The sequence below is a fragment of the Oncorhynchus keta genome, chromosome 9 (assembly GCF_023373465.1).
Source record: "Oncorhynchus keta strain PuntledgeMale-10-30-2019 chromosome 9, Oket_V2, whole genome shotgun sequence".
In the NCBI taxonomy this organism is placed as follows: Eukaryota; Metazoa; Chordata; class Actinopteri; order Salmoniformes; family Salmonidae; genus Oncorhynchus; species Oncorhynchus keta.
In genome coordinates this window covers 30048945-30076236 of record NC_068429.1, presented here as the reverse complement: position 1 = coordinate 30076236, position 27292 = coordinate 30048945, and the positions used below count along the sequence as shown (strand labels likewise).

At 45.2% G+C, this 27292-nt stretch overlaps 1 protein-coding gene across 1 annotated transcript in view; it reads left to right on the top strand.

Annotated features, from left to right (window-relative positions):
• Positions 1–27292, top strand: part of LOC118387482 (matrix metalloproteinase-17) — a 104383-nt gene that overhangs the window by 48338 nt on the left and 28753 nt on the right. Inside the window, exons 2-3 of the mRNA XM_035775885.1 lie at positions 11056–11188; positions 18538–18673. Of these exons, the coding sequence (XP_035631778.1) occupies positions 11056–11188; positions 18538–18673 (269 nt within the window). The remainder of the gene's footprint in view (positions 1–11055; positions 11189–18537; positions 18674–27292) is intronic.

Genomic DNA, 27292 nt, shown 5'->3' with positions numbered 1-27292 from the left:
ATGGCTAAAGGTCAATCAGATTTGTGAACATGGTCCCTAGCTGTGTGTTGCCGCTTTCCATGTTGTCTGTAGCTTGTGAGGTATGGAAACACTTTGTTGCTTTTATGAATTTTGTCTTGCTGCTTTTTGTTCTATGTTGCTCTGTCTGTATGCTATGTCTTGCTTGTCCTATGTTGCTATGTTGCTATGTCTATGGTGCTATTGTCTATATTGTAATTGTTTTTAATAAACCTGCCCAGGGACTGCGGTTGAAAATTAGCCGGCTGGCTAAAACCGGCACTTTTACTGAAACGTTGATTAATGTGCACTGTCCCTGTAAAAATAGACTAAACTAAACTAAACTAAAAACTAAACTAAAGCCCCTTTTATTGGCTCAAATAGCCGACCAATCAGCCTGGTACCAACCCTTAGTTAACTTTTGGGGAAAAAAATTTTTTTGATCTGATACAATGCTATTTTACTGTAAACAAATTGACAACAGACCTTCAGCACACTTATAGGGAAGGCCATTCAACAAGCACAGCACTTACACAAATGACTGAGAGAAATTGATGATAAAAAGGAGCTGTTTTGTTAGACTTCAGTGCTGCTTTTGTCATTATTGATCATAGTCTGCCGATGGAAAAACATATGTGTTATGGCTTTACACCCCCTGCTATATTGTAGATAAAGAGTTACCTGTCTAACAGAACACAGAGGGTGTTATTTAATGGAAACCTCTCCAACATCATCCAGGTAGAATCAGGAAGTCCCCAGGGCAGTGACATGCCATTGGCTTTGAGTAAAATAAGTGTGTCTATGTATGCAGGTGACTCAACACTATACACATAAGCTACTACAGCGATTGAAATCACTGAAACACTTAACAAAGAGCTGCAGTTAGTATTTAGGATAAAATCATTCACTAAACCATAAACCTCAACATAATCTTGTAAATAATTATGTAGAAATTGAGCAAGTTGAGGTGACTAAACTACTTGAGTAACCCTGGATTGTAAACTGTCATGGTCAAAACATATTGATGCAACAGTCGCTAAAATGGAGAGAAGTCTGTCCATAATAAAGCCCTCCTGTACCTTCTTAACAGCACTATCAAGAAGGCAGTTCCTACAAGCTCTAGTTTTCTCGCACCTGGACTACTGTTCAGTCATGTGGTCAGGTGCCACAAAGAAGAACTTTGGAAAATTACAATTGGCTCAGAACAGGGCAGCACGACTGGCCCTTAAATGTACACCGAGAGCTAACATTACTTATATGCATGTAAACCTTTCATGGCTCATCACTGCTTGTGTTGAAATGGGTGAATGCACCATTTCACCAAGGTCTACAGCAGTACTGTATCATTTTAATCATTTTATTCAATAAGATTCTTGCTACGTAAGCTTAACTTTCTGAACATTCGAGACCTGTAGTCCACTTGTCATTCCAATCTCCTTGCATTAGCGTAGCCTCTTCTGTAGCCTGTCAACTATGTGTCTGTCTATCCCTGTTCTCTCCTCTCTGCACAGACCATACAAACGCTCCACACCGCGTGGCCGCGGCCACCCTAGTCTGGTGGTCCCAGCGCGCACGACCCACGTGGAGTTCCAGGTCTCCGGTAGCCTCTGGAACTGCCGATCTGCGGCCAACAAGGCAGAGTTCATCTCAGCCTATGCCTCCCTCCAGTCCCTCGACTTCTTGGCACTGACGGAAACATGGATCACCACAGATAACACTGCTACTCCTACTGCTCTCTCTTCGTCACCCACGTGTTCTCGCACCCCCCGAGAGCTTCTGGTCAGCGGGGTGGTGGCACCGGGATCCTCATCTCTCCCAAGTGGTCATTCTCTCTTTCTCCCCTTACCCATCTGTCTATCGCCTCCTTTGAATTCCATGCTGTCACAGTTACCAGCCCTTTCAAGCTTAACATCCTTATCATTTATCGCCCTCCAGGTTCCCTCGGAGAGTTCATCAATGAGCTTAATGCCTTGATAAGCTCCTTTCCTGAGGACGGCTCACCTCTCACAGTTCTGGGCGACTTTAACCTCCCCACGTCTACCTTTGACTCATTCCTCTCTGCCTCCTTCTTTCCACTCCTCTCCTCTTTTGACCTCACCCTCTCACCTTCCCCCTACTCACAAGGCAGGCAATACGCTCAACCTCATCTTTACTAGATGCTGTTCTTCCACTAACCTCATTGCAACTCCCCTCCAAGTCTCCGACCACTACCTTGTATGCTTTTCCCTCTCGCTCTCATCCAACACTTCCCACACTGCCCCTACTCGGATGGTATCGCGCCGTCCCAACCTTCGCTCTCTCTCCCCGCTACTCTCTCCTCTTCCATCCTATCATCTCTTCCCTCTGCTCAAACCTTCTCCAACCTATCTCCTGATTCTGCCTCCTCAACCCTCCTCTCCTCCCTTTCTGCATCCTTTGACTCTCTATGTCCCCTATCCTCCAGGCCGGCTCGGTCCTCCCCTCCCGCTCCGTGGCTCGACGACTCATTGCGAGCTCACAGAACAGGGCTCCGGGCAGCCGAGCGGAAATGGAGGAAAACTCGCCTCCCTGCGGACCTGGCATCGTTTCACTCCCTCCTCTCTACATTTTCCTCCTCTGTCTCTGCTGCTAAAGCCACTTTCTACCACTCTAAATTCCAAGCATCTGCCTCTAACCCTAGGAAGCTCTTTGCCACCTTCTCCTCCCTCCTGAATCCTCCTCCCCTCCCCCTCCTCCCTCTCTGCAGATGACTTCGTCAACCATTTTGAAAACAAGGTCGACGACATCCGATCCTCGTTTGCTAAGTCAAACGACACCGCTGGTTCTGCTCACACTGCCCTACCCTGTGCTCTGACCTCTTTCTCCCCTCTCTCTCCAGATGAAATCTCGCGTCTTGTGACGGCCGGCCGCCCAACAACCTGCCCGCTTGACCCTATCCCCTCCTCTCTTCTCCAGACCATTTCCGGAGACCTTCTCCCTTACCTCACCTCGCTCATCAACTCATCCCTGACCGCTGGCTACGTCCCTTCCGTCTTCAAGAGAGCGAGAGTTGCACCCCTTCTGAAAAAACCTACACTCGATCCCTCCGATGTCAACAACTACAGACCAGTATCCCTTCTTTCTTTTCTCTCCAAAACTCTTGAACGTGCCGTCCTTGGCCAGCTCTCCCGCTATCTCTCTCAGAATGACCTTCTTGATCCAAATCAGTCAGGTTTCAAGACTAGTCATTCAATTGAGACTGCTCTTCTCTGTATCACGGAGGCGCTCCGCACTGCTAAAGCTAACTCTCTCTCCTCTGCTCTCATCCTTCTAGACCTATCGTCTGCCTTCGATACTGTGAACCATCAGATCCTCCTCTCCACCCTCTCCGAGTTGGGCATCTCCGGCGCGGCCCACGCTTGGATTGCGTCCTACCTGACAGGTCGCTCCTACCAGGTGGCGTGGCGAGAATCTGTCTCCTCACCACGCGCTCTCACCACTGGTGTCCCCAGGGCTCTGTTCTAGGCCCTCTCCTATTCTCGCTATACACCAAGTCACTTGGCTCTGTCATAACCTCACATGGTCTCTCCTATCATTGCTATGCAGACGACACACAATTAATCTTCTCCTTTCCCCCTTCTGATGACCAGGTGGCGAATCGCATCTCTGCATGTCTGGCAGACATATCAGTGTGGATGACGGATCACCACCTCAAGCTGAACCTCGGCAAGACGGAGCTGCTCTTCCTCCCGGGGAAGGACTGCCCGTTCCATGATCTCGCCATCACGGTTGACAACTCCATTGTGTCCTCCTCCCAGAGCGCTAAGAACCTTGGCGTGATCCTGGACAACACCCTGTCGTTCTCAACTAACATCAAGGCGGTGGCCCGTTCCTGTAGGTTCATGCTCTACAACATCCGCAGAGTACGACCCTGCCTCACACAGAAGCGGCGCAGGTCCTAATCCAGGCACTTGTCATCTCCCGTCTGGACTACTGCAACTCGCTGTTGGCTGGGCTCCCTGCCTGTGCCATTAAACCCCTACAACTCATCCAGAACGCCGCAGCCCGTCTGGTGTTCAACCTTCCCAAGTTCTCTCACGTCACCCCGCTCCTCCGCTCTCTCCACTGGCTTCCAGTTGAAGCTCGCATCCGCTACATGACCATGGTGCTTGCCTACGGAGCTGTGAGGGGAACGGCACCTCAGTACCTCTAGGCTCTGATCAGGCCCTACACCCAAACAAGGGCACTGCGTTCATCCACCTCTGGCCCGCTCGCCTCCCTACCACTGAGGAAGTACAGTTCCCGCTCAGCCCAGTCAAAACTGTTCGCTGCTCTGGCCCCCCATTGGTGGAACAAACTCCCTCACGACGCCAGGACAGCGGAGTCAATCACCACCTTCCGGAGACACCTGAAACCCCACCTCTTTAAGGAATACCTAGGATAGGATAAAGTAATCCTTCTCACCCCCCTTAAAAGATTTAGATGCACTATTGTAAAGTGGCCGTTCTACTGGATGTCATAAGGTGAATGCACCAATTTGTAAGTCGCTCTGGATAAGAGCGTCTGCTAAATGACTTAAATGTAATGTAATGTGTCTGTTTAAACTACTAGCACACAGCTCAGACACCCATGCATACCCCACAATACATGCCAGTCTACTGATAAAAGCAGTAGGATCAGATTTTAAAAAACAGATACAAATACACCTTATGGAACAGCGGTGACTGTGAAGAGACACACAAGTACAGACACATGTACACCTGATAAGACACACAGTCTACACACTTACACATGGATATTGTATTGTAGATATGTGATAGTAGAGCAGTGACCTGAGGGAACACACTTAGTGTTGTGAAAGTTTTATGAAATGTGATATTTTAAATTGTATATACAGTTGAAGTCGGAAGTTTACATACACTTACATTGGAGTCATTAAAACTCGTTTTTCAACCACTCCACAAATTTCTTGTTAACAAACTATAGTTCTGACTAGTCGGTTAGGACATCTACTTTGTGCATGACACAAGTCATTTTTCCAACAATTGTTAACAGACAGATTATTTCACTTATAATTCACTGTATTACAATTCCAGTGGGTCAGAAGTTTACATACACTAAGTTGACTGTGCCTTTAAACAGCTTGGAAAATTCCAGAAAATTATGTCATGGCTTTAGAAGCTTCTGATAGGCTAATTGACATAATTTGAGTCAATAGAAGGTGTAAGGAATACCTAGGATAGGATAGGAATACCTAGGATAGGATAAGTAATCCTTCTCACCCCCCCCCCTTTAAGATTTAGATGCACTATTGTAAAGTGACTGTTCTACTGGATGTCATAAGGTGAATGCACCAATTTGTAAGTCGCTCTGGATAAGAGCGTCTGCTAAATGACTTAAATGTAAATGTACCTGTGGATGTATTTCAAGGCCTACCTTCAAACTCATTACCTCTTTGCTTGACATCATGGGAAAATCAAAAGAAACCTCAGACCTCAGAAAAACAATTGTAGACCTCCACAAGTCTGGTTCATCCTTGGGAGCAATTTCCAAATGACTGAAGGTACCACGTTTATCTGTACAAACAATAGTACGCAAGTATAAACACCATGGGACCACGCAGCCGTCAAACCTGTTCAGGAAGACGCATTCTGTCTCCTAGAGATGTGAAAGGTCAAATCAATCCCAGAACAACAGCAAAGGACCTTGTGAAGATGCTGGAGGAAACAGGGACAAAAGTACCCATATCCACAGTAAAACGAGTCCTATATCGACATAACTTGAAATGCCGCTCAGCAAGGAAGAAGCCACTGCTCCAAACCTGCCACAAAAAATCCAGACTACGGTTTGCAACTGCACATGGGGACAAAGATCGTACTTTTTGGAGAAATGTCATCTGGTCTGATGAAACAAAAATAGAACTGTTTTACCATAATGACCATCGTTATGTTTGGAGGAAAAAGGGGGAGGCTTGCAAGCCGAAGAACAGCATCTCAACCGTAAAGCATGGGGGTGGCAGCATCATGTTATGGGGGTGCTTTGCTGCAGGAGGGGCTGGTGCACTTCACAAAATAGATGGCATCATGAGGTCGGAAAATTATGTGGATATATTGAAGCAACATCTCAAGACATCAGTCAGGCAGGAAGTTAAAGCTTAGTTGCAAATGGGTCTTCCAAATGGACAATGACCCCAAGCAAACTTCCAAAGTTGTAGCAAAATTGTCACGTTCTGACCTTTATTTCCTGTGTTTTGTATTTAGTTAGTATGGTCAGGGCGTGAGTTGGGTGGGCAGTCTATGTTTGTTTTTCTAGGTTTTGGGAATTTCTATGTTTCGGCCTAGTATGGTTCTCAATCAGAGGCAGGTGTCATTGGTTGTCTCTGATTGAGAATCATACTTAGGTAGCCTGGGTTTCACTGTGTGTTTGTGGGTGATTGTTCCTGTCTCTGTCTTTGCACCAGATAGGACTGTTTTGAGTTTTCACATTTTCTTGTTTTTGTTAGTTTGTTCATGTGAAGTGATTTATTAAAGCATGAATCAAAACAACCACGCTGCGCTTTGGTCCGCCTCTCGTTCAGATGAGGAAAACCATTACAAAAATGGCTTAAAGACAACAAAGTCAAGATATTGGAGTGGCCATCACAAAGCCCTGACCGTAATCCTACAGAATATTTGTGGGCAGAACTGAAAAAGCGTCTGCGTGAAAGGAGGCCTACAAACCTGACTCAATTACACCAGCTGTGTCTGGAGGAATGGGCCAAAATTCACCCAACCTATTGTGGGAAGCTTGTGGAAGTCTACCCGAAACGTTTGACCCAAGTTTAACAATTTAAACAAATACTAATTGAGTGTATGTACACTTCTGACCCATTGGGAATGTGATGAAAGAAATAAAATCTGAAATAAATAATTCTCTCTACTATTATTCTGACATTTCACATTCAGAAAATAAAGTGGTAATCCTAACTGAACTATGATAGTAAAGGTGCAGAGGAGTCAGGCGCAGGACAGCAGAGATGAGTAACGAGAGTAACTTTACTCAAATATTACAATAACATGTCGTAATACCGACCCCACAATAACGGACCGGACATACATAAAACAATCACACACAAAAACCATGGGGAAAACAGAGGGTTAAATAATAAACATGTAATTGGGGAATTGAAACCAGGTGTGTAAAACAAAGACAAAACAAATGGAAAATGAAAAGTGGATCGCCATGGCTAGAAGGCCGGTGACGTCGAACGCCGCCCGAACAAGGAGAGGGACCGACTTCAGCGGAAGTTGTGACAGGTTAAATGTCAGGATTTGTGAAAAACTGAGTTTAAATGTATTTAGCTAAGGTGCATGTAAACTTCCGACTTCAACTGTAACTGCCTTAATATTTCTGGACCTCAGCAAGAGTAGCTGCTGCCTTGGGAATCCTTAATAAATACACATTGTTGCATCTCTCTCTCACTATGCTTTCACTTTCCTTTTTCTCTCGCCCCCTCACTCTGTCTTTCCCTTTCTCTTATTACCTCTTTTCTTAATCCCTCACTCTGTTTTCTCTCTGATGACGTGTTGTCCTCCTTTAGGGTCTGTTCTCTCAGTACTGAGCACTGTCCTCTCTCCATCTCTCTCTCACCATCTCTCTCTCTGGGTATTAGGAGTCTCTTAGAGGCAGAATGATGAATGCCCAAGCCAGTGTACAGTATGAAAAGGCTTAGACTTATATAACAGGCACTCATAGTTCACCGATTGCGTTATTCTACTGAATCCAATCCATTAAAAAACTGGGGTGTGTGGTGGCAGTTGGACTATTGGGCGACACAGGACCTACCAGCTCAGCAGAACCACCCCGAATCATAGCAAAACCCCTCGGCCCACAATCTTCCATTCTCTGCACTCTCCAGTCAGCAGACGACTGAAATGCTGATGTCTTCATTTTTCTAAATCAGCTGCTATAGATGTCAAATTTCCCCATTTCAGTTCTTTCTGTAGTAGGTTTTGCAGCTATCAGATGTGTTAGATTGGCTTCCATAAATCAGACAGTAAACAGAGTCTCTGGGCCAGTGGCTGTGTGTGAATGTCCACATGTGGTAAGAGTGATGAGTTTTCCGCTAGCTGCTGAGTTAAACAAGCAGGAAGTCAGAGTGCTTTGGTTTGGTTTGACAGAACTGTTAAGGTGCAAACACACTGCTTACAGCTGCCTCCTTTGCAGAATCAATGCTTTCAGAAGTGTCACTTTTGTCTTTCACACTCCAGGATTTGAGATGTTAAACATACACTTACGCACGTGCACACACAGACACACACACACACTCACAGACACACTGATTAGTGTAGTCCAGGTGACTCACTTTATAATTTTGTTAATTCGGGGTAGTTGGTTTGAATCTGATTAATTTTGTTATTTTACGAGGTAGGAGGAGTTGTACATTTTGATTTAAAAAAACGTAACTTGATGTGTTTCTAGTGCAAGTTAGAGGCCCTAAAACTTAGCCAGAAAGTTTTTGCAGTTTGGAGCACTGAACTCTAATAATTCCATGGATGGGGAGGCACATATCATCGGTAGAATTGTGGTGTCAGCACAAAGCAATTTGACTAATGGAATATGTGGAGTGTTGTCAATAGAAGGGGGGGTTCCTGGCTATCGATCCAAGTAATTTATCAGTCAACGCTGATCAAAAGCCCATTTAAACCCAAACCAGCTCTGACTGCATGCTCAGAGATGAAGGAGAAAAGGCTTGAGTGGATATGACTGTTTAAGAGAGGAGGTCAGAACTCTCATTAGAGCCAGACATTATTAACTCTCTGGAGATGTATCTCTCTAGTCATCAGTGTTAGGTGCGAGTAATGTGCATTTACTGGAAACACACACACACACACACACATATGCAAGCTCAAACACAGGGACGCACAAACACACACACTCATTGTGGGCCGCAGATACGTTTATACTTTTATACTTTGGTTATCTGTTCATAGCCACCTTTTCCACACATACACGTACACACCAGGGTTAGCTGGCAATAAATAAAAGACTATCAATAAAACTGTTACCGGCCAAAATGCCCGGGAGGAAAGAAATCCCATTGCAAAATAATGCTTTTTATTCATTTATTGAAATACATTTGATCGTCATGCTTATCGGTCTATAGGTTAATTAGTGTAATTAAATTGGCCTATGTGTATTTTTGTTAGTCATCATGTAGCCTATCTTATTTATCCAAAAAAACTATCACATGTGCACAGCATACAGAACCTATGTTGAGTGAGATTTCTCCTGCAACTCCTCAGCTGGTTGATGCTGGAGTAAAACATGTGCTTGTATAAGCCCATCCCAATTCTAAATGCAATCACATGTTAAAACCTGTTTTGGTGCACGATTAAAAAGAGCTATGCCTACTATTTTGATTTCTCAACTGGCAATTGAAGCACGCCTCCCATTCACCATTCAAGTGCAGGCAACAGGCTATCAATGCGTCACCACCACTTTACAATGTGAGCTGAAGGCAGTATGCATTTTGAAAACATAGCCCTACTTAATTGTTTGAAACCTGAATGTTTTACTTCATATTATGAGACATATCTTACCTTGCTTCAAAGTAGCTCATAGGCAAATCCGACCATAGAAACATGGGGACAATTATTTTATAAAGACTTCATAGGCAGTGAGTGAATTTGGAGAAGTTTGGGGAAGCTTACAATTTATCCTAACATTACTACCAATCTACATGCCAGTTATGATTTTCATATGCACATTTTCGTGGAACATTTTGATTTCAATAAAAATAATGTTTTAGTTTCTCAAAATCATTATCACGTGATTAATCATAAAAATCTGAATGAAAATGGTAAAAATGGTAAAGTTCAAATTCAACTAATGCGAGAGCACCAGGTTCCGCCGTATGGACACATTGATACACTGTGATCCATTGGCTATTAAAGAAAGGAGTGCATGGAACTCAGCCTGTAGACCGATAACATCCATTGTCATCTAAGTCAAAATACATAAAGCAGACAAATAAAAACAGTAGAAAATATCATAGATTCACGTTCTTTAAATTGCATTAATCTCTCTACTCAGCCTTTCTATATATCTTGACTTGAGCTACTCTTTATTTCAATTCCCCATTACATATATTTACCACTTGTGATATATGTCATGGGGAGTTGATCAAAAATAAACGATCAAAGGGCAAACCATTCACACAATGAAACAGTGAATGTGCAAGAATTAGCGGTAGACAGCTGAGCCATTCTGGAGAGAGACTTGCCTATGTCTTCGCCACACACCCCTCCCCTTCGTTTGACTAAATTTTGAATTATACTCAAGATACTATCTTCACACTTATTTGAAATGCTTTTAACTAACAGACGCAACTTAATAATCAGCTAGGCCTATTGCCACGTGTTCTGTCCAAATTTCAGGCTTCCCAAATAGACATACAGTAGGCCTACAAGCTGGTGATTTGAAACAATCGATAGCTCTAAAAGAAAATTGATCCTCGATTCCTCTGTGGCTAAGTCATGCTTTCTGGTGAAGTATTTTAAAGTATTTTTTTTCCTGTATAGGCCGGAGTAATTATATTATTTTGGCAAATGTATTTAAATTGACTTCCCTAGCCTATTCGAAGTGCCACCTACGAAAGACTTCCTAGTATGCCATTTCTCTCCTGTGCTTTTGGTTTTCATATCAACTTTCCTTCGTTGTCCAGAAGCCAAAGGCATAATCCTAGTCATATTAGCAAACGATCCTAGTTTTAGCATCTCTTGTTCCCCCTCTTTCTAAGTTTCTAACAGAGATTTTCATTTCGGTCAAATGTGAAACTGCTCTCATCAGTTTTCCCGCGAATTGCATTCTGGCAAATGTTTGAAAATGATGTTTTATTGTCTGCTTCATTACAGGAGTGGAATGTCCTGTTAAGATGAATTACCATAATTGAAATGTGATTTCTGTCATTCTGAGCACCGTGGGTGGACGGCACCACAACAGAAACCCTGCAACACACATAAACACATTCTAACAAACATCAACTGCATTCATTCAAACATTCACACATTCACAGGAATGATTGGAATGGCTTTTAACACTTCCTGTTGTCTCTTCCAGGATTGGCTGAGTAAGTATGGGTACCTCCCGCCCCCTGACCCAGTGACTGGACAGCTCCAGACCAAGGAGGCCCTGACCAAAGCCATCAAAGCCATGCAGAAGTTTGGAGGACTGGAGGAGACTGGGGTGCTAGGTGTGTGTGTGTGTGTGTGTGTGTGTGTGTGTGTGTGTGTGTGTGTGTGTGTGTGTGTGTGTGTGTGTGTGTGTGTGTGTGTGTGTGTGTGTGTGTGTGTGTGTGTGTGTGTGTGTGTGTGTGTGTGTGTGTGTGTGTGTTTGCGTGCGTGCGTGCGCGTGCTAGGCTTGGGCGATGTACCATATACCGGGGTATTGGGGGGCTGCGTGCTATGCAACTGCTTATAAGTTAAGTATAACTATAAGAAATCTAAGATGTGTCAAATAAGTTATATCCTGCTCAGAGCTCCAGCTCTGCATTTGGTTTCCTAACTTGCTAGATAAGTGGCTAGGTGTCAAGATCAACCTTCTTGGTTACAGCAGTGACATTCAATCCCCTTCGGGATCAAGATCACTGTTGCCTAAATAGATTCATTTTTTTAATAGTGCCCCTTGTGTGCACATTCAGAAATACAGTATATCCCAGAATGGTACAGAAACGGTATGACGGATATCACCAAACCAATGTTCTCTCAAATAAAATTTGCCACTGAGCAAATTGCAGGTTTGCTGAGCCCAAACTTGAACATTGTGAAATTTCTGTTCAACTTCCTGCGCACTTTACTGTGAACACTGAGGCTGTACTCGCTTTCAGTTACAGTTAACAGTGGCCATGTAGGCTATTGTGGCTATTTGATCATAATGTAGGCCTACCAGAGTGGCCTACCATCAAAAACAATGGAGAAAATGCATCCCATCATTTTTTATTATGTAAATTGCTGTTCATTCATCATTCAGCCTACAGTAGCAGCCAATGTGTGGTGTTCAATGTAGGCCTACATTCCATGAATCCTTTGGAAAAAAAAACATGCAGGTCTTGACATTAACCTGTTTATCCACTTGTCCTTCAGACTAGGAGGTGACTGAAAATGTTGTTGCGTTGTTTGATGCAAGAAACCACTTTACAAAATAAAATGCATTATTATTCCCATACCATTATTACAGAGAATCAGACAAATTATGCTACCCTCTGCCTATTGCTACTTAGCTTATTCAAGCCTGATTCAAAATACAACATTTCCCCTTGAAGACACAAAAAGCTCTTTATCTGACTAGTTTTTCAAAGGTGTCTACAAATGTATAGGTTTTGTGCTCTTGTAGGAAGCAATCACTACCTAATTGCTGACTACAAATTATCTATAACTGGGATACTCACTAACTAGTAAAGGATATAAACAAAATGTGCACAAGTGGCTACATGCAGCTCTCGCTTTGATCTCAAAACAAGGGCATCTATTCACGACCGCTCATGCTGTAAACACAGTCCAGTTCAAAGTAAATGGCACAGATCCATATATGGAAATGGTCTATTTGCATAAAGCCCTACTGCAGCTATGATTGTTTATGCCACACCAGTCTGTGTAGAGTATGGGCTGAGTAGTGCATGTCTCCGATGCGTTCTGCCGACAATAAAAATCTCTTGCATAGTTCATTTTGTTTTGGTATGTTGCATTGAAAGTGGCTAATATTGTACAGATTCAATCACAATTGTCACAGTAAAGGGAAACGTTAATAGTGCTAACAGGGAAAGCTCTAGGACAGTGGGCACCAACCTTTTCTGAGTCAAAATCACTTTGAGTCAAAATGCAAGCCGAGACCTGCCAATTTTTTTTTACATGGCTTAAAAAGCATAAGCCAGCCTCCCGGGTTGGACAGTGGTCTAGGGCACTGCATCGCAGTGCTAGCTGTGCCACCAGATACTCTGGGTTCGCGCCCAGGCTCTGTCGCAGCCGTCTGCGACCGGGAGGTCCGTGGGTCAACGCACAATTGGCTTAGCGTCGTCCGGGATAGGGAGGGTTTGGCCATTAGGGATATCCTTGTCTCATCGCGCACTAGCGACTCCTGTGGCGGGCCAGGCGCAGTGCACGCTAACCAGGTCGCCAGGTGCACAGTGTTTCCTCCGACACATTGGTGCGGCTGGCTTCCGGGTTGGATGCGCGCTGTGTTAAGAAGCAGTGCGGCTTGGTTGGGTTGTGTTTTGGAGGACGCATGGCTTTTGACCTTCGTCTCTCCCGAGCCCGTACGGGATATGTAGCGATGAGACAAGATAGTAACTACTAACAATTGGATACCACGAAATTCTGGAGAAAAGGGGGTAAAAATAAAGAAATAAAAAAATTAAAAAAGCGTAAGGCTATGCAACATTAACCAATTAAAAACAGTACTGTAACAATGAGGTTTGTGCAGTAAGCTATAGGCCCAATACATGATCACTGCATGTTGGCTTTACTTGAATTTCCCAATGCACTGTAGTTCGGGAGATTTAAAAAATATATATATTTAAACATTTGAGGTAGGCTATATGATCACACCGATAGTATATCATTTGTAGCATTACTTGTGAAGCACAGCTGAGTGAGCATACATTTAAATAATTAGCTTTTCATTTTTATTTTACTGGGCTGATGGTGCCTGCATCTGATGGTCAGTCTCAGAGGAAGGAGACAGCAGCAGACTGAGGGTCCGCCTCTCAACATCCCTCTGCTCTCCTTTTCCTCCACTGACAATGATCAAAAAAGAACACTGTCTTCCAGATGATGACGAAACTCAAGTCGCACTGCATTACATTTTCCGATGACACAACAGTGGTAGGCCTGATCACCGACAACAACGAGACAGCCTATAGGGAGAAGGTCAGAGACCTGGCCGTGTGGTGCCAGGACAACAACCTCTCCCTCAATGTGATCAAGACAAAGGAGATGATTGTGGACTACAGGAAAAAGAGGACCGAGCGCACCCCTATTCTCATCGACAGGGCTGCAGTGGAGCAGGTTGAGAGCTTCAAGTTCCTTGGTGTCCACATCACCAACAAACTAACATGGTCCAAGCACACCATGACAGTCGTGAAACGGACACGACAAAACCTATTCCCACTCAGGAGACTGAAAAAATTTGGCATGAGTTCCTCAGATCTTCAAAAGGTTCTACAGCTGCCACATCGAGAGCATCCTGAGTGGTTGCGTCACTGCCTGGTATGGCCTCCGACAGCAAGGCACTACAGAGGGTAGTGCGAACGGCCCAGTACATCACTGGGGCCAAGCTTCCTGCCATCCAGGACCTCTATAACAGGGGGTGTCAGAGGAAGGTCCTAAAAATTGTCTGTTCTCTCTGCTACCACACGGCAAGCAGTTCCAGGGAGGAGTTGCAGTCTACTGCAGAGATAGCCTGTAAAGTAATGTCATACTTTCCAGGTCCATACCCAAACAGTTCGAACTACTAATTTTGAAAATTACTCTCTCCAGAAATAAGTCTCTCACTGTTGCCGCCTGCTACCGACCCCCCTCAGCTCCCAGCTGTGCCCTGGACACCATTTGTGAATTGATCGCCCCCCATCTAGCTTCAGAGTTTGTTCTGTTAGGTGACCTAAACTGGGATATGCTTAATACCTCGGCAGTCCTACAATCTAAGCTAGATGCCCTCAATCTCACACAAATCATCAAGGAACCCACCAGGTACAACCCCAACTCTGTAAGCAAGGGCACCCTCATAGACGTCATCCTGACCAACTGGCCCTCCAAATACACCTCCGCTGTCTTCAACCAGGATCTCAGCGATCACTGCCTCATTGCCTGTATCCGCTACGGATCCGCAGTCAAACGACCACCCCTCATCACTGTCAAACGCTCCCTAAAACACTTCTGTGAGCAGGCCTTTCTAATCGACCTGGCACGGGTATCCTGGGAGGACATTGACCTCATCCCGTCAGTTGAGGATGCCTGGTCATTCTTTAAAAGTAACTTCCTCACCATTTTAGATAAGCATGCTCCGTTCAAAAAATGCAGAACTAAGAACAGATATAGCCCTTGGTTCACTCCAGACCTGACTGCCCTCGACCAGCACAAAAACATCCTGTGGCGGACTGCAATAGCATCGACTAGTCCCCGCGATATGCAACTGTTCAGGGAAGTCAGGAACCAATACACGCAGTCAGTCAGGAAAGCTAAGGCCAGCTTCTTCAGGCAGAAGTTTGCATCCTGTAGCTCCAACTACAAAAAGTTCTGAGACACTGTGAAGTCCATGGAGAACAAGAGCACCTCCTCCCAGCTGCCCACTGCACTGAGGCTAGGTAACACAGTCACCACCGATAAATCCATGATTATCGAAAACTTCAACAAGCATTTCTCGACGGCTGGCAAAGCCTTCCGCCTGGCTACTCCAACCTCGGCCAACAGCTCCGCTCCCCCCGCAGCTCCTCGCCCAAGCCTCTCCAGGTTCTCCTTTACCCAAATCCAGATAGCAGATGTTCTGAAAGAGCTGCAAAACCTGGACCCGTATAAATCAGCTGGGCTTGACAATCTGGGCCCTCTATTTCTGAAACTATCCGCCGCCATTGTCGCAACCCCTATTACCAGCCTGTTCAACCTCTCTTTCATATCGTTTGAGATCCCCAAGGATTGGAAAGCTGCCGCAGTCATCCCCCTCTTCAAAGGGGGAGACACCCTGGACCCAAACTGTTACAGACCTATATCCATCCTGCCCTGCCTATCTAAGGACTTCGAAAGCAAAGTCAACAAACAGGTCACTGACCATCTCGAATCCCACCGTACCTTCTCCGCTGTGCAATCTGGTTTCCGAGCCGGTTACGGGTGCACCTCAGCCACACTCAAGGTACTAAACGATATCATAACCGCCATCGATAAAAGACAGTACTGTGCAGCCGTCTTCATCCACCTTGCCAAGGCTTTCGACTCTGTCAATCACCATATTCTTATCGGCAGTCTCAGTAGCCTCGGTTTTTCGGATGACTGCCTTGCCTGGTTCACCAATTACTTTGCAGACAGAGTTCAGTGTGTCAAATCGGAGGGCATGCTGTCCGGTCCTCTGGCAGTCTCTATGGGGGTGCCACAGGGTTCAATTCTCGGGCCGACTCTTTTCTCTGTGTATATCAATGATGTTGCTCTTGCTGCGGGCGATTCCCTGATCCACCTCTACGCAGACGACACCATTCTATATACTTTCGGCCCGTCATTGGACACTGTGCTATCTAACCTCCAAACGAGCTTCAATGCCATACAACACTCCTTCCGTGGCCTCCAACTGCTCTTAAACGCTAGTAAAACCAAATGCATGCTTTTCAACCGATCGCTGCCTGCACCCGCATGCCCGACTAGCATCACCACCCTGGATGGTTCCGACCTTGAATATGTGGACATCTATAAGTACCTAGGTGTCTGGCTAGACTGCAAACTCTCCTTCCAGACTCATATCAAACATCTCCAATAGAAAATCAAATCAAGAGTCAGCTTTCTATTCCGCAACAAAGCCTCCTTCACTCACGCCGCCAAGCTTACCCTAGTAAAACTGACTATCCTACCGATCCTCGACTTTGGCAATGTCATCTACAAAATTGCTTCCAACACTCTACTCAGCAAACTGGATGCAGTTTATCACAGTGCCATCCGTTTTGTCACTAAAGCACCTTATACCACCCACCACTGTGACTTGTATGCTCTAGTCGGCTGGCCCTCGCTACATATTCGTCGCCAGACCCACTGGCTCCAGGTTATCTACAAGTCCATGCTAGGTAAAGCTCCGCCTTATCTCAGTTCACTGGTCACGATGGCAACACCCATCCGTAGCACGCGCTCCAGCAGGTGTATCTCACTGATCATCCCTAAAGCCTACACCTCATGTGGCCGCCTTTCGTTCCAGTACTCTGCTGCCTGTGACTGGAACGAATTGCAAAAATCGCTGAAGTTGGAGACTTTCATCTCCCTCACCAACTTCAAACATCAGCTATCTGAGCAGCTAACCGATCGCTGCAGCTGTACATAGTCTATTGGTAAATAGCCCACCCATTTTCACCTAACTCATCCCCACACTGTTTTTATTTATTTACTTTTCTGCTCTTTTGCACACCAATAGCTCTACCTGTACATGACCATCTGATCATTTATCACTCCAGTATTAATCTGCAAAATTGTAATTATTCGCCTACCTTCTCATGCCTTTTGCACACATTGTATATAGACTCCCCTTTTGTCTACTGTGTTATTGACTTGTTAATTGATTACTCCATGTGTAACTTTTTATTTATTTATTTTTATTTTTTATTTCACCTTTATTTAACCAGGTAGGCTAGTTGAGAACAAGTTCTCATTTGCAACTGCGACCTGGCCAAGATAAAGCATAGCAGTGTGAACAGACAACACAGAGTTACACATGGAGTAAACAATTAGCAAGACTCTGTGTTGTCTGTTCACACTGCTATGCTTTATCTTGGCCAGGTCGCAGTTGCAAATGAGAACTTGTTCTCAACTAGCCTACCTGGTTAAATAAAGGTGAAATAAAAATAAATAAGTAAGCATTTCACTGTAATTTGTATTTGTTGTATTTGGCGCATGTGACTAATGAAATTTGATTAGATTATTTCTGCCTCATGGACAAATTCATGTTGTTACTCTATTAACAGAGATGAATGAAATATGAAATATTGAAATATTCCTCGGTATTAAAAAAGACCCAAGACACTAATAATAACACCAACGCATGCCTGTAGACACACGTTCCTACTCATTCATTACTGCTGCTGTGTTTGTTGTAGCACTGAGTGGAAATAGGAAGAACGCACATTTTATGGCTCATAAAAGTGTTGAATACAAAGTGTTGACAGTGCCGAGTAAGAACTTAAACATGAACTCACATCTCTTTGCTGTATTCGTTGACAGTCTCTCTCTAGTCAAGGGTTCTTAACGTTTTGAAATCTCACAGTATTAACTTTGCTGTAGCTTTCTTTTATGCCTGCTATGTTACTGCAGACACAGTCATCTGAGCCATCCGATTGGCCAACGGTAAGCCTATAGTGCACCTGATTTACTCTCTGGGCCCGCCGGGAAGGCAGAGTTTGTACCTTCAGACACATGAAATGGTTCAAAATGGAAACTGTTCACCTGTTCACAGGGCAACTGAATCGGGTGCACCTACGGCCAAAAACCTGATTCAGTTGTTTCAAATTCAAATGTTTGGCGATCGACTAGGAATTCATTACATTTACATTACATTTAAGTCATTTAGCAGACGCTCTTATCCAGAGCGACTTACAAATTGGTGCATTCACCTTAATTCCTTGGAGATCGACCAGTCGATCACGATCGACAGGTTGGTGACCACTGCTCTAGAATCTCGTACTTCTGTCTGTGGGCTGATATTTCTGCCAACCCTAGTGTGTGTGTGTGTGTGTGTTGAACACATTGTCTTTGCCTTTATTGTTTTCGTTCTGCTAAAACAATATAAGAAATGTAATGGATGGACATGCTCACTAGTTTATGACTCTATATGAATGTGTACATCTGTTTCGGTTCCCCTGATCAGACCAAGCTACCCTGGGCCTGATGAAGACCCCGAGGTGTTCTCTCCCAGACCTGTCTGAGACGGAGGTGATGGTGGGCCGCAGGAGACGAGCTCTGGTCGCCCAGAACAAGTGGAGCAAGAGACACCTCTCCTGGAGGTATAGTCCCTGTCACAGTTTGTTATTTGATTGTTGTTTCCTTAGGTTACCGCTGGAGGGCACCCTTACCCTGTTTTCTAGTTTCCAGGATACCCTGATTATTACTTTTTAGATTCACCTGTGTTTAATTACCTTCTCTGTTCACCTGGTTGCCTTGTTTCTGTTAAGACTCTAAGTAAAAGGTCTGGATTACCCTTACCTCTGCTTGCTGTGTTTCTCTGCGCCTGGGTTCGAGTTCGTACTAGCATTATTGTTACAGTAGACCTAAGCCTACAATGGACCCATCAGAGATTCCTCAGTCGTCCGAGGAACATTCCGAACTCTATTTATGGTTGGCTCTCACACACAATGGAACTGTGAGGCGCGGCTGCAGACATTGTAGGAGGATTTAAGAACTCTTGTGTCTGCTCTGCAGACAGGAAAGGCGGAAGCAACTGCTGCTGCACTGTGGCTGTTTCTAATCCTCCACTCCCTACCAGCTCAGCATCTTCCTACCTTTGGGAGACTCATCTCCCGGCACCGGAGAGCTATGAGGGGCATCCTGGGAGGTTTCGTGGGTTCCTGCTCCAATGCTCGCTGGCCTTCGAGCTGCAGGCATCAACGTTTCCGACCGAGCGTTCCAGAGTGGCATATGTTATCTCCTTGCTCTCAGGACGGGGTCTGGCCTGGGCCCCAGCCATATGGGAGCAGCAATCAGACATTTGTTTTAATTGGCAAAGCTTAACCCAGGAGATCAAGAGTGGCAGGAACACTGCTCAAAGACTCATTGCGCTTTGGCAGGGCAGCCGGAGCGTAGCTGATTACACCATTGACTTTCAGACGCTCACCACTGAGAGTGGTTGGAATACAGAGGCACTTCACTCAGCCTTTCTGAACGGACTCAGCGAGGTTCTCATGGATGAACTGGCTTCCCGGGACAACCCTGAAACTCTGGATGAGCTTATCGTTCTGGCCATCGGGATTGACAACCGGCTTCGGAAACGTCGTCGTGAGAGGCCGGAGGGGCTCCGAGTTGTTTCCAATGTATCAGGTTCCGCTGAGGGAGTCAGAGTTCTCAATTCGGCTATGGGTTTCCTTCATATCCTTCAGAGGAGCTGATGCAATTGGGATGCACCAGACTTTCCGCTCTGGAGAGAAGGCGCAGGATTAACAAGCAACGTTGTCTTTACTGTGGACAGTCTGGAGATTTCCGTGCCTCCTGTCCTGAGCTGACTGGAAACAGGATGACTCGTCAGTAGACGGGAGAATACTGGCGAGTCAGATACAGTCTCCAGCTGCCGACACGGTATGCACCTTGCTTCCAGCCAACCTGCGGTGGGACAATGGGCAGTTGGACATTCCTGCATTCATAGACTCTGGGGCTACCGGATGTTTTCTGGATCGCATATTAGCTCGCCAACAGGGGCTGCCTCTCACTAAGCTGGACATTCTGTTGTCGGCCACTGTGCAGGATGGTCAACCCTTAGGGTCTGGGAAGGTGAAGCAGCTCACCATGCCTATTCAGCTACGAGTTCTGGATTATCATGTGGAGTTTATCCAGTTAAATTTGGTGACTCTCCTGAACTTCCCCTGGTTCTTGGACATCCGTGGCTTTCTATCCATAATCCTCAAATTGACTGGCCCTCGGGAAGAGTTATGGGATGGAATCCTGCATGCCAGTCCACCTGCCAGCAACTCTCTCCACATCTTTCCATCCCTGCTCGTCTGGAGGCTTCCGATTCTCATGTTTCCCTGACTGAAATGACAGGTTTCTCAGATATCCTTCCTGGGGTACATCGTGTCTCAGGGCTGTGTACGGACGGACTCCCAGAAGGTAGAAGCAGTGGTCAACTGGCCGCGACCCAGCACAGTCAAGCAAGTCCAGCGTTTTTGGGGTTTTGCTAATTAGGTGGAGATTTGTGAGAGACTTTAGTTCGGTGGCTGTGCCATTGACAGCTCTCACAAAGGGCTCGGCTGGGCATGTCAGCTGGACCCCTGCTGCTGAGAAGGCGTTCCAGGGCCTGAAACTTACATTTTCTTCTGCACCCCATTCTAGTTCATGCATATCCTTCTCTTCTCTGGGTGGAGTACGCACACAGCACTCTCCAGTGTTCCTCCAACGGCCTGTCACCATTCCAGGTTTTGTACGGATACCATCCTTATCTGTTTCCACATCAGGAGATTGAAGTGGAGATTCCATCCTCTCAACATCTCTCGTTGCTGTCGGACCTGGAAGAAGGCTCGGTCAGTGTTCCTAAGGTCTTCAACTCGGGTTCAACGTCAGGCCAACCGTCATTGCCGTTCGAGTCCTCTCCTGCATCTACTAGGGATCTGCCTCTGCACGTGGAATCAAGGAAGCACCCAGGTACGTCGGGCCATTCAAGGTTCTACGGCGTATTAATCCAGTGGCCTATCGTCTTCATCTTCCCCGGTCCATGAGGGTTCATCCCATCTTCCACATCTCCAGACTCAAGCCTGTGGTGTTCAGTCTTCTGGTTCTGGCCACTCGGCCTCCACCTACACCACACATGATAGCGGGACAACAAGCCTACACTGTGCGACGCATCCTCTCCAGTCGCCAGTTCCGGCGTGGGACTCAGTATCTCGTGGACTGGGAAGGTTCCGGTCCTGAGGAGCGATCCTGGGTTCCGGCTTGGGACATTCTGGACCCCGGACTCATTCGGGACCCCGGACTCATTCGACGTTCAACTACCCCTGGTGGATCGTCAGGAGCCGTTCCTTGTGGGAGGAGTCCTGTCACAGTTTCTGTGTCATTTGATAATTATTTCCTTAGGTTACCGCTGGGGGGCATCCTTAACCTGTTTTCTATTTTCCAGCTTACCCTGATTATTACTTTTTGGATTCACCTGTGTTTAATTACCTTCTCTGTTCACCTGGTTGGCCTGTATCTTTGCTTAGGTCTCATGCTTTATTACTGTGTGGTTGCCTTGTTTCTGTTAAGACTCTAAATAAAAGTTCTGGATTTACCCTTACCTCTGCTTGCTGTGTATCTCTGTGCCTGGGTTCGAGTTCGTACTAGCATTATTGTTACAGTACCTCTACGATAGACGAAACACACGAGACAATATCAGTCTGTTCTATCAATGTGAAGCTGACTGGGGATGGAGATGTAGGGTGGACATGGTATGGTAGAGGGTACGTTACTAGGATGGTATAGAACATGTACATACCTGCTTTGCATACAGATGTAGGATCTTAGTTTGTTCACTTGTTTGTTACTGAGAATTTTCCTGCACTACAAGAAATGCAAACTTGTAGTTTATTCAAGGTTTAAAAAGGCGTCTAAAGTCTGTAATTTGCACTTTAAAATGTCAGAATAATCTATTAATTATGATCTACATAATAATTCACATTTCCTGTTGCTGCAGGGTTTATTTTCCTGCTGTAGCAAACTGGCTCAAGATCCTACATCTGTAATACAGTCTAGTCCATGGCTGATGATGCACATGATTTTGAGAAATGTGTATTGGATAGCAGGGAGGATGCGGGTTGGATGTGTGGGGTTACTTTCAAAATGGGTGAAACATTGAATGAACACCTGCATGTGGACCTCTGTGCTGTTGGATGTGTGTGCAGGCCAGGTTCATGGGGAGGGGAGGATGATACCATAACTAGATTGCATGGTAATGGACAATTGGACAGTTAATTGGCCAATGAGTTGAGTCATAGGGTCATGAAAGGGGTCATCAATGGGTTAATAATGGGTTGACAGCAGCTCGTAACATCTGTCCAATATGTACCTCAACCCAGACATAGGGTTAGTAAAGAGAAGGGGAGTAGGTCTGCCATTATGGTGATATAAGCATGCTCTGAAGCTTAACCAGCAAGAGCAGGAGGTAGATTGGATACTGAGCTGAAGTAAGCCGGTGTGTCTCTGTGTGTGTGTGTGTGTGTGTGTGTGTGTGTGTGTGTGTGTGTGTGTGTGTGTGTGTGTGTGTGTGTGTGTGTGTGTGTGTGTGTGTGTGTGTGTGTGTGTGTGTGTGTGTGTGTGTGTGTGTGTGTGTGTGTGTGTGTGTGTGTGTGTGTGTGTGTGTGTGTGTGTGTGTGTGCGCGTGTGCGTGCGCGTGTGCGCGTGCGTATGCATGCGCACGTGTGCATTAGAGAGCTGAGAGAGATGGATGGTAATGTTGCTGACAGCTACATGCCTTTATCCTCTCTCACGCGCACACATACTCACTCACACACACACACTCTCTCTCTTGCTCTCTCGCCTGCGTTTTAGTGCCAATCATATGCCTTGCTCCTGTCTGCTTGCTCCTGCTCTCCTCTCACCTCTACTGTCTGTCTGTCGAGACCAGGGAGAATGTGTTTTTATACACACTTGTACTGATCTGCACTGTACAAGAGTCCTGTGCTCACTGGTTGGAGAGCTGGAGTTTTCCTTCCCACGTTTGTTGGTTTGGGCTGTAGAGCTCAGAGAAGAAGTATATATTTTCTATGCTTCTTTACCTGAGGGGGGGTTGCATTGTAAAGTAGCACCCATTGATTATCTATTGACTTATATCCAGTCTGACCTCGCTGCATGGTGCAAATGAAAGCATCCCAGAAAATATATTGAATTCATGTACCCTTCAATCATCTATAGTCAAAAGGATTTGTTTAAACAGTTCTCTCACAGGCAGTTCTTCTCTCCTCTCTCAGTCACTGACTGGCCTCAGGGTCTACTAGCTCCAGTGAGAGTAAGGTCAGGAGTCAAATACTTTAACAAGGTTCCTTAATGGTTTGTTTGAGAGCGCTGGAGATAAGAGTCTGGAGTAGAGCAGAAGGTCATGGGGCAGAGGATTGGCTGGGAGTGTAGTGGGCAGAAATATTTGATATGTGTATGATATATATTATATACACATCACATGCAACTCGTAATTAGACTAAGCAATTAGCCTACTAAATGTTTATCTGACTATAAAGATAATTAAAATAAACAAGCAAGCATTTAGGCAATGAGTTGATGTTCACTAGCAAGAATTGGTCTGAGAATTGTCTATATCATAGGCTAGATATTAATTTAATATTGTACAATGAATGGTTTCACATACAAGGTATAGAGCTTAAATTACAAGGAATTAACAAGCATTACAAGGCATATACAGTACAAGTCAAAAGTTTGGACACACCTACTAATTCAATAATTCTACGCACCCCCCTGTGGCCGTAGCCGTAGCCGTGGCCGTAGCCGTGGCCGTAGCCGTGGCCGTGGCCGTAGCCGTGGCTGTGTGAGAAGCTCACCTGTATCTCTCAAAGAACTAGAATGAGACTTTCTTTCTATGATCTCTCTGCTGTGATAGACAGCAACTCGCATCTCTCCAGCGTTGCACTTCATCATTTATTACCTTATAGAATAATAGACACTGGAGTACCTCAATTTGCCAACATTATAGAATTACTGCTGTCTGTTCAGAAAGAAATTAAATAATTCAGAATATCCTATTACATTATGAGAAGGCCCATAATTTAGCCACAGAGGATCAATAGCTTTTTTCTTTAATAGCCTAGCTGTGGATTGTGTGTAGCCCAATAACAAGGCATAGCCTACAGTCGGGAACGTGCAGCAAATCTGTCAGTGAACAAACAGCATGCAGACAAAACAGGCCTTTGGCAATATTTAAAATCCAATTGCACAGGTTGGAGAACAAATGGCTCCTGCTGAAAAGAGAAGACTTTAATCTGTCTGCTGTAGGCTACCAAAATATTTTATCTACTTCCAAATATTGTTTTAGGCTTTTGACACAAACGCATAGGCAATAACCAGTGAGTGAGCTGCGCATCATTGGGTGAGTCAGTGAAACTGGAAAGCATTCTTAGGACTCTTATTTCCTCGTCAGACTGCAGCCTACAATATTTGTCTCCACACACCTAGGCCTAGGCTATTGATGGATTCAAGACGATGTAGTTTTTATTGATTTCAGATTCTCAGTTTGTCCGTGTCCAAGTAGCCTGTCATTTTGATAATTTGTGCGGTATTAAAAAAGATTCTGCCAAAGTCTCCAGTCATGTAAAATTACATAGAATTGCATGAAATGCATTTATAAAAGGCCACATTTTCCTGTACCCTAGGCTATGAAAAAATGTCCAAAGCTGAAAAACATACGCACATCCAGGTACTTTACGCAGGTGCTGGAGTTGTAGGAAAACTCATGGAAAACAGAAAGGAAAACGCTGCACACTGCTGCTCATACTCCCAAGTGAAATTTATTCATAACAATGTTTCGACCCTTAGGTCTTCACCAGGCATCCAAATCCCAGGAGTGGGTGAAAGGTTTTATATATAGTGGCACTACTCAGTGACATCACTTCCTGAAACAGCCTTATTAACCCATAATGACAAAGCGAACAGAAATACCTTATTCAGACCCTTTGCTATAAGACTTGAAATTGAGCTCAGGTGCATCCTGTTTCCATTGATCATAATATATAATAATAATATATGCCATTTAGCTGACGCTTTTATCCAAAGCGACTTACATCATCCTTGAGATGTTTCTACAACTTGATTGGAGTCCACCTGTGGTTAATTCAATTAGAGAAAAAACCAAGCCATGAGGTTGAAGGAATTGTCCGTAGAGCTCCGAGACAGGATTGCATCGAGGCACAGATCTGTGGAAGGGTACCAAAAAATGTCTGCAGCATTGAAGGTCCCCAAGAACACAGTGGCCCCAATCATTCTTAAATGGAAGACGTTTGGAACCACCAAACTTCTTCCAACTGGCCACCCGGCCAAACTGAGCAATCGGGGGGAAAGGGCCTTGGTCAGGGAGGTGACCAAGAACCCAATGGGGTTCCACAGGGTTCCCCTGTGGAGATGGGAGAACCTTCCAGAAGGACAACCATCTCTGCAGCACTCCACCTATTAGGCTTTTATGGTAGAGTGGCCAGACGGAAGCCACTCCTCAGTGAAAGGCACATGACAGCCCACTTGGAGTTTGCCAAAAGGCACCTTAACAAGATTCTCAGGTCTAATGAAACCAAGATTGAACTCTTTGGCCTGAAAGCCAAGCATCACGTATGGCGGAAACCTGGCACCATCCCTACGGTGAAGAATGGTGGTGGCAGCATCATGCTGTGGGGATGTTTTTCAGCGGCAGGGACTGGGAGACTAGTCAGGATCGAGGGAAAGATGAATGGAGCAAAGTACAGAGAGATCCTTGATGAAAACCTGCTCCAGAGCGCTCAGGACCTCAGACTGGGGAGAAGGTTCATCTTTCAACTGGACAACGACCATAAGCACACAGCCAAGACAAAGCAGGAGTGGCTTCGGGACATGTCTCTGAATGTCCTTGAGTGGCCCAGCCAGAGCCCGGACTTGAAACTGATCGAACATCTCTGGAGAGACCTGAAAATAGCTATGCAGCAACGCTCCCCATCCAACCTGACAGAGCTTGAGAGGATCTGCAGAAAGGAATGGCGTCATACCCAAGAAGACTTAAGGCTGTAATTGCTGCCAAAGCGGCTTCAGCAAAGTACTGAGAAAAGGGTCTGAATACTCGTGTGAATTTGATATTAAAGTTTTTAATTTTTAACAAATTTGCAACATTTTCTAAAAACCCATTGTTGCTTTGTCATTATTGGGTATTGTGAGTAGATTGATGAGGGGGAAAACGATTTACTCTATTTTATAATAATAGGCCATTTGATAGGCCAATTTCAGACCTGAATGGTGTAAGGATAAAGATTGATTGGCTGGTGAGAGCAGGGGTTGGTGGACCCAGCTGTTGAGACATGTACCCGTAACAGCCCCAGCATTAGTCAGACAGATGACACAGCCTCCTAATCACACTGTTAGCCCAGTTCATCACCCAGAAGACTGCCTCCTGCTCGTTAGCGGCTAGATTAATCACCTAAACAGATAGGTGGGGAAAGCAGCGCAGCCTCCCTCCCTCCTTGTCTGTCTGTCTACTGCTCTAATTCACTTCCCAAAGGATCCTTCTGGTTGGCTGGCTGTCTGGCTGGCTAGCTGTCTAGCTAACTGGCTGGCTGGGTTAACATGCTGCAGTGGAAGAAGGAGACACTCATGATAAGCATCAGTAACTCTGTCAACATGACCTTACTGTACCCTCTGATTCCTATCTGAACCGACTTTCAATAAAATGAGTACAATAGAGCTGAGAATAAGCATGGATAAGAGTGATAGGTTAGACACGGTATAGGTTGTCCACAAGTGTCCAGCCAAGATAGGTGTTAGGGATACAGTATAGGAGAGGAGAGAGTCGGGTGTATGTGAACCAAAGGACAGACCAAAATAACCTAAGGAAGCCCCATCACATTAGCATTATACCATAGCTGGGTGATCCAATGATGAGGCTGTCTCCATAAAGAGATACCTATAAAAAGGGGACACCACATCAATCCCTCCCCTCTCCCTTTGCTGCCATCATTAGAGCTGTGATTGACAGCTGAGAGAGAGGAAGAGGGACCTCACTCCTGACAAATGATGGAATATTATCCTACTGAAGGACACTGTGTCTTTAAATTCACAGATATGTAACTTTGCATTTAGCTTTTTTACCTCTCAGTTGTTACTCAGCCCAGTGTGTCAAAGTTGAAGAATAAAGGCACTGTTAAGTTCCTGTGTCAGCGGTCACTGAGGTGTGAGGATAATTCTTAGAATTTTCTCTTCATCCTAGA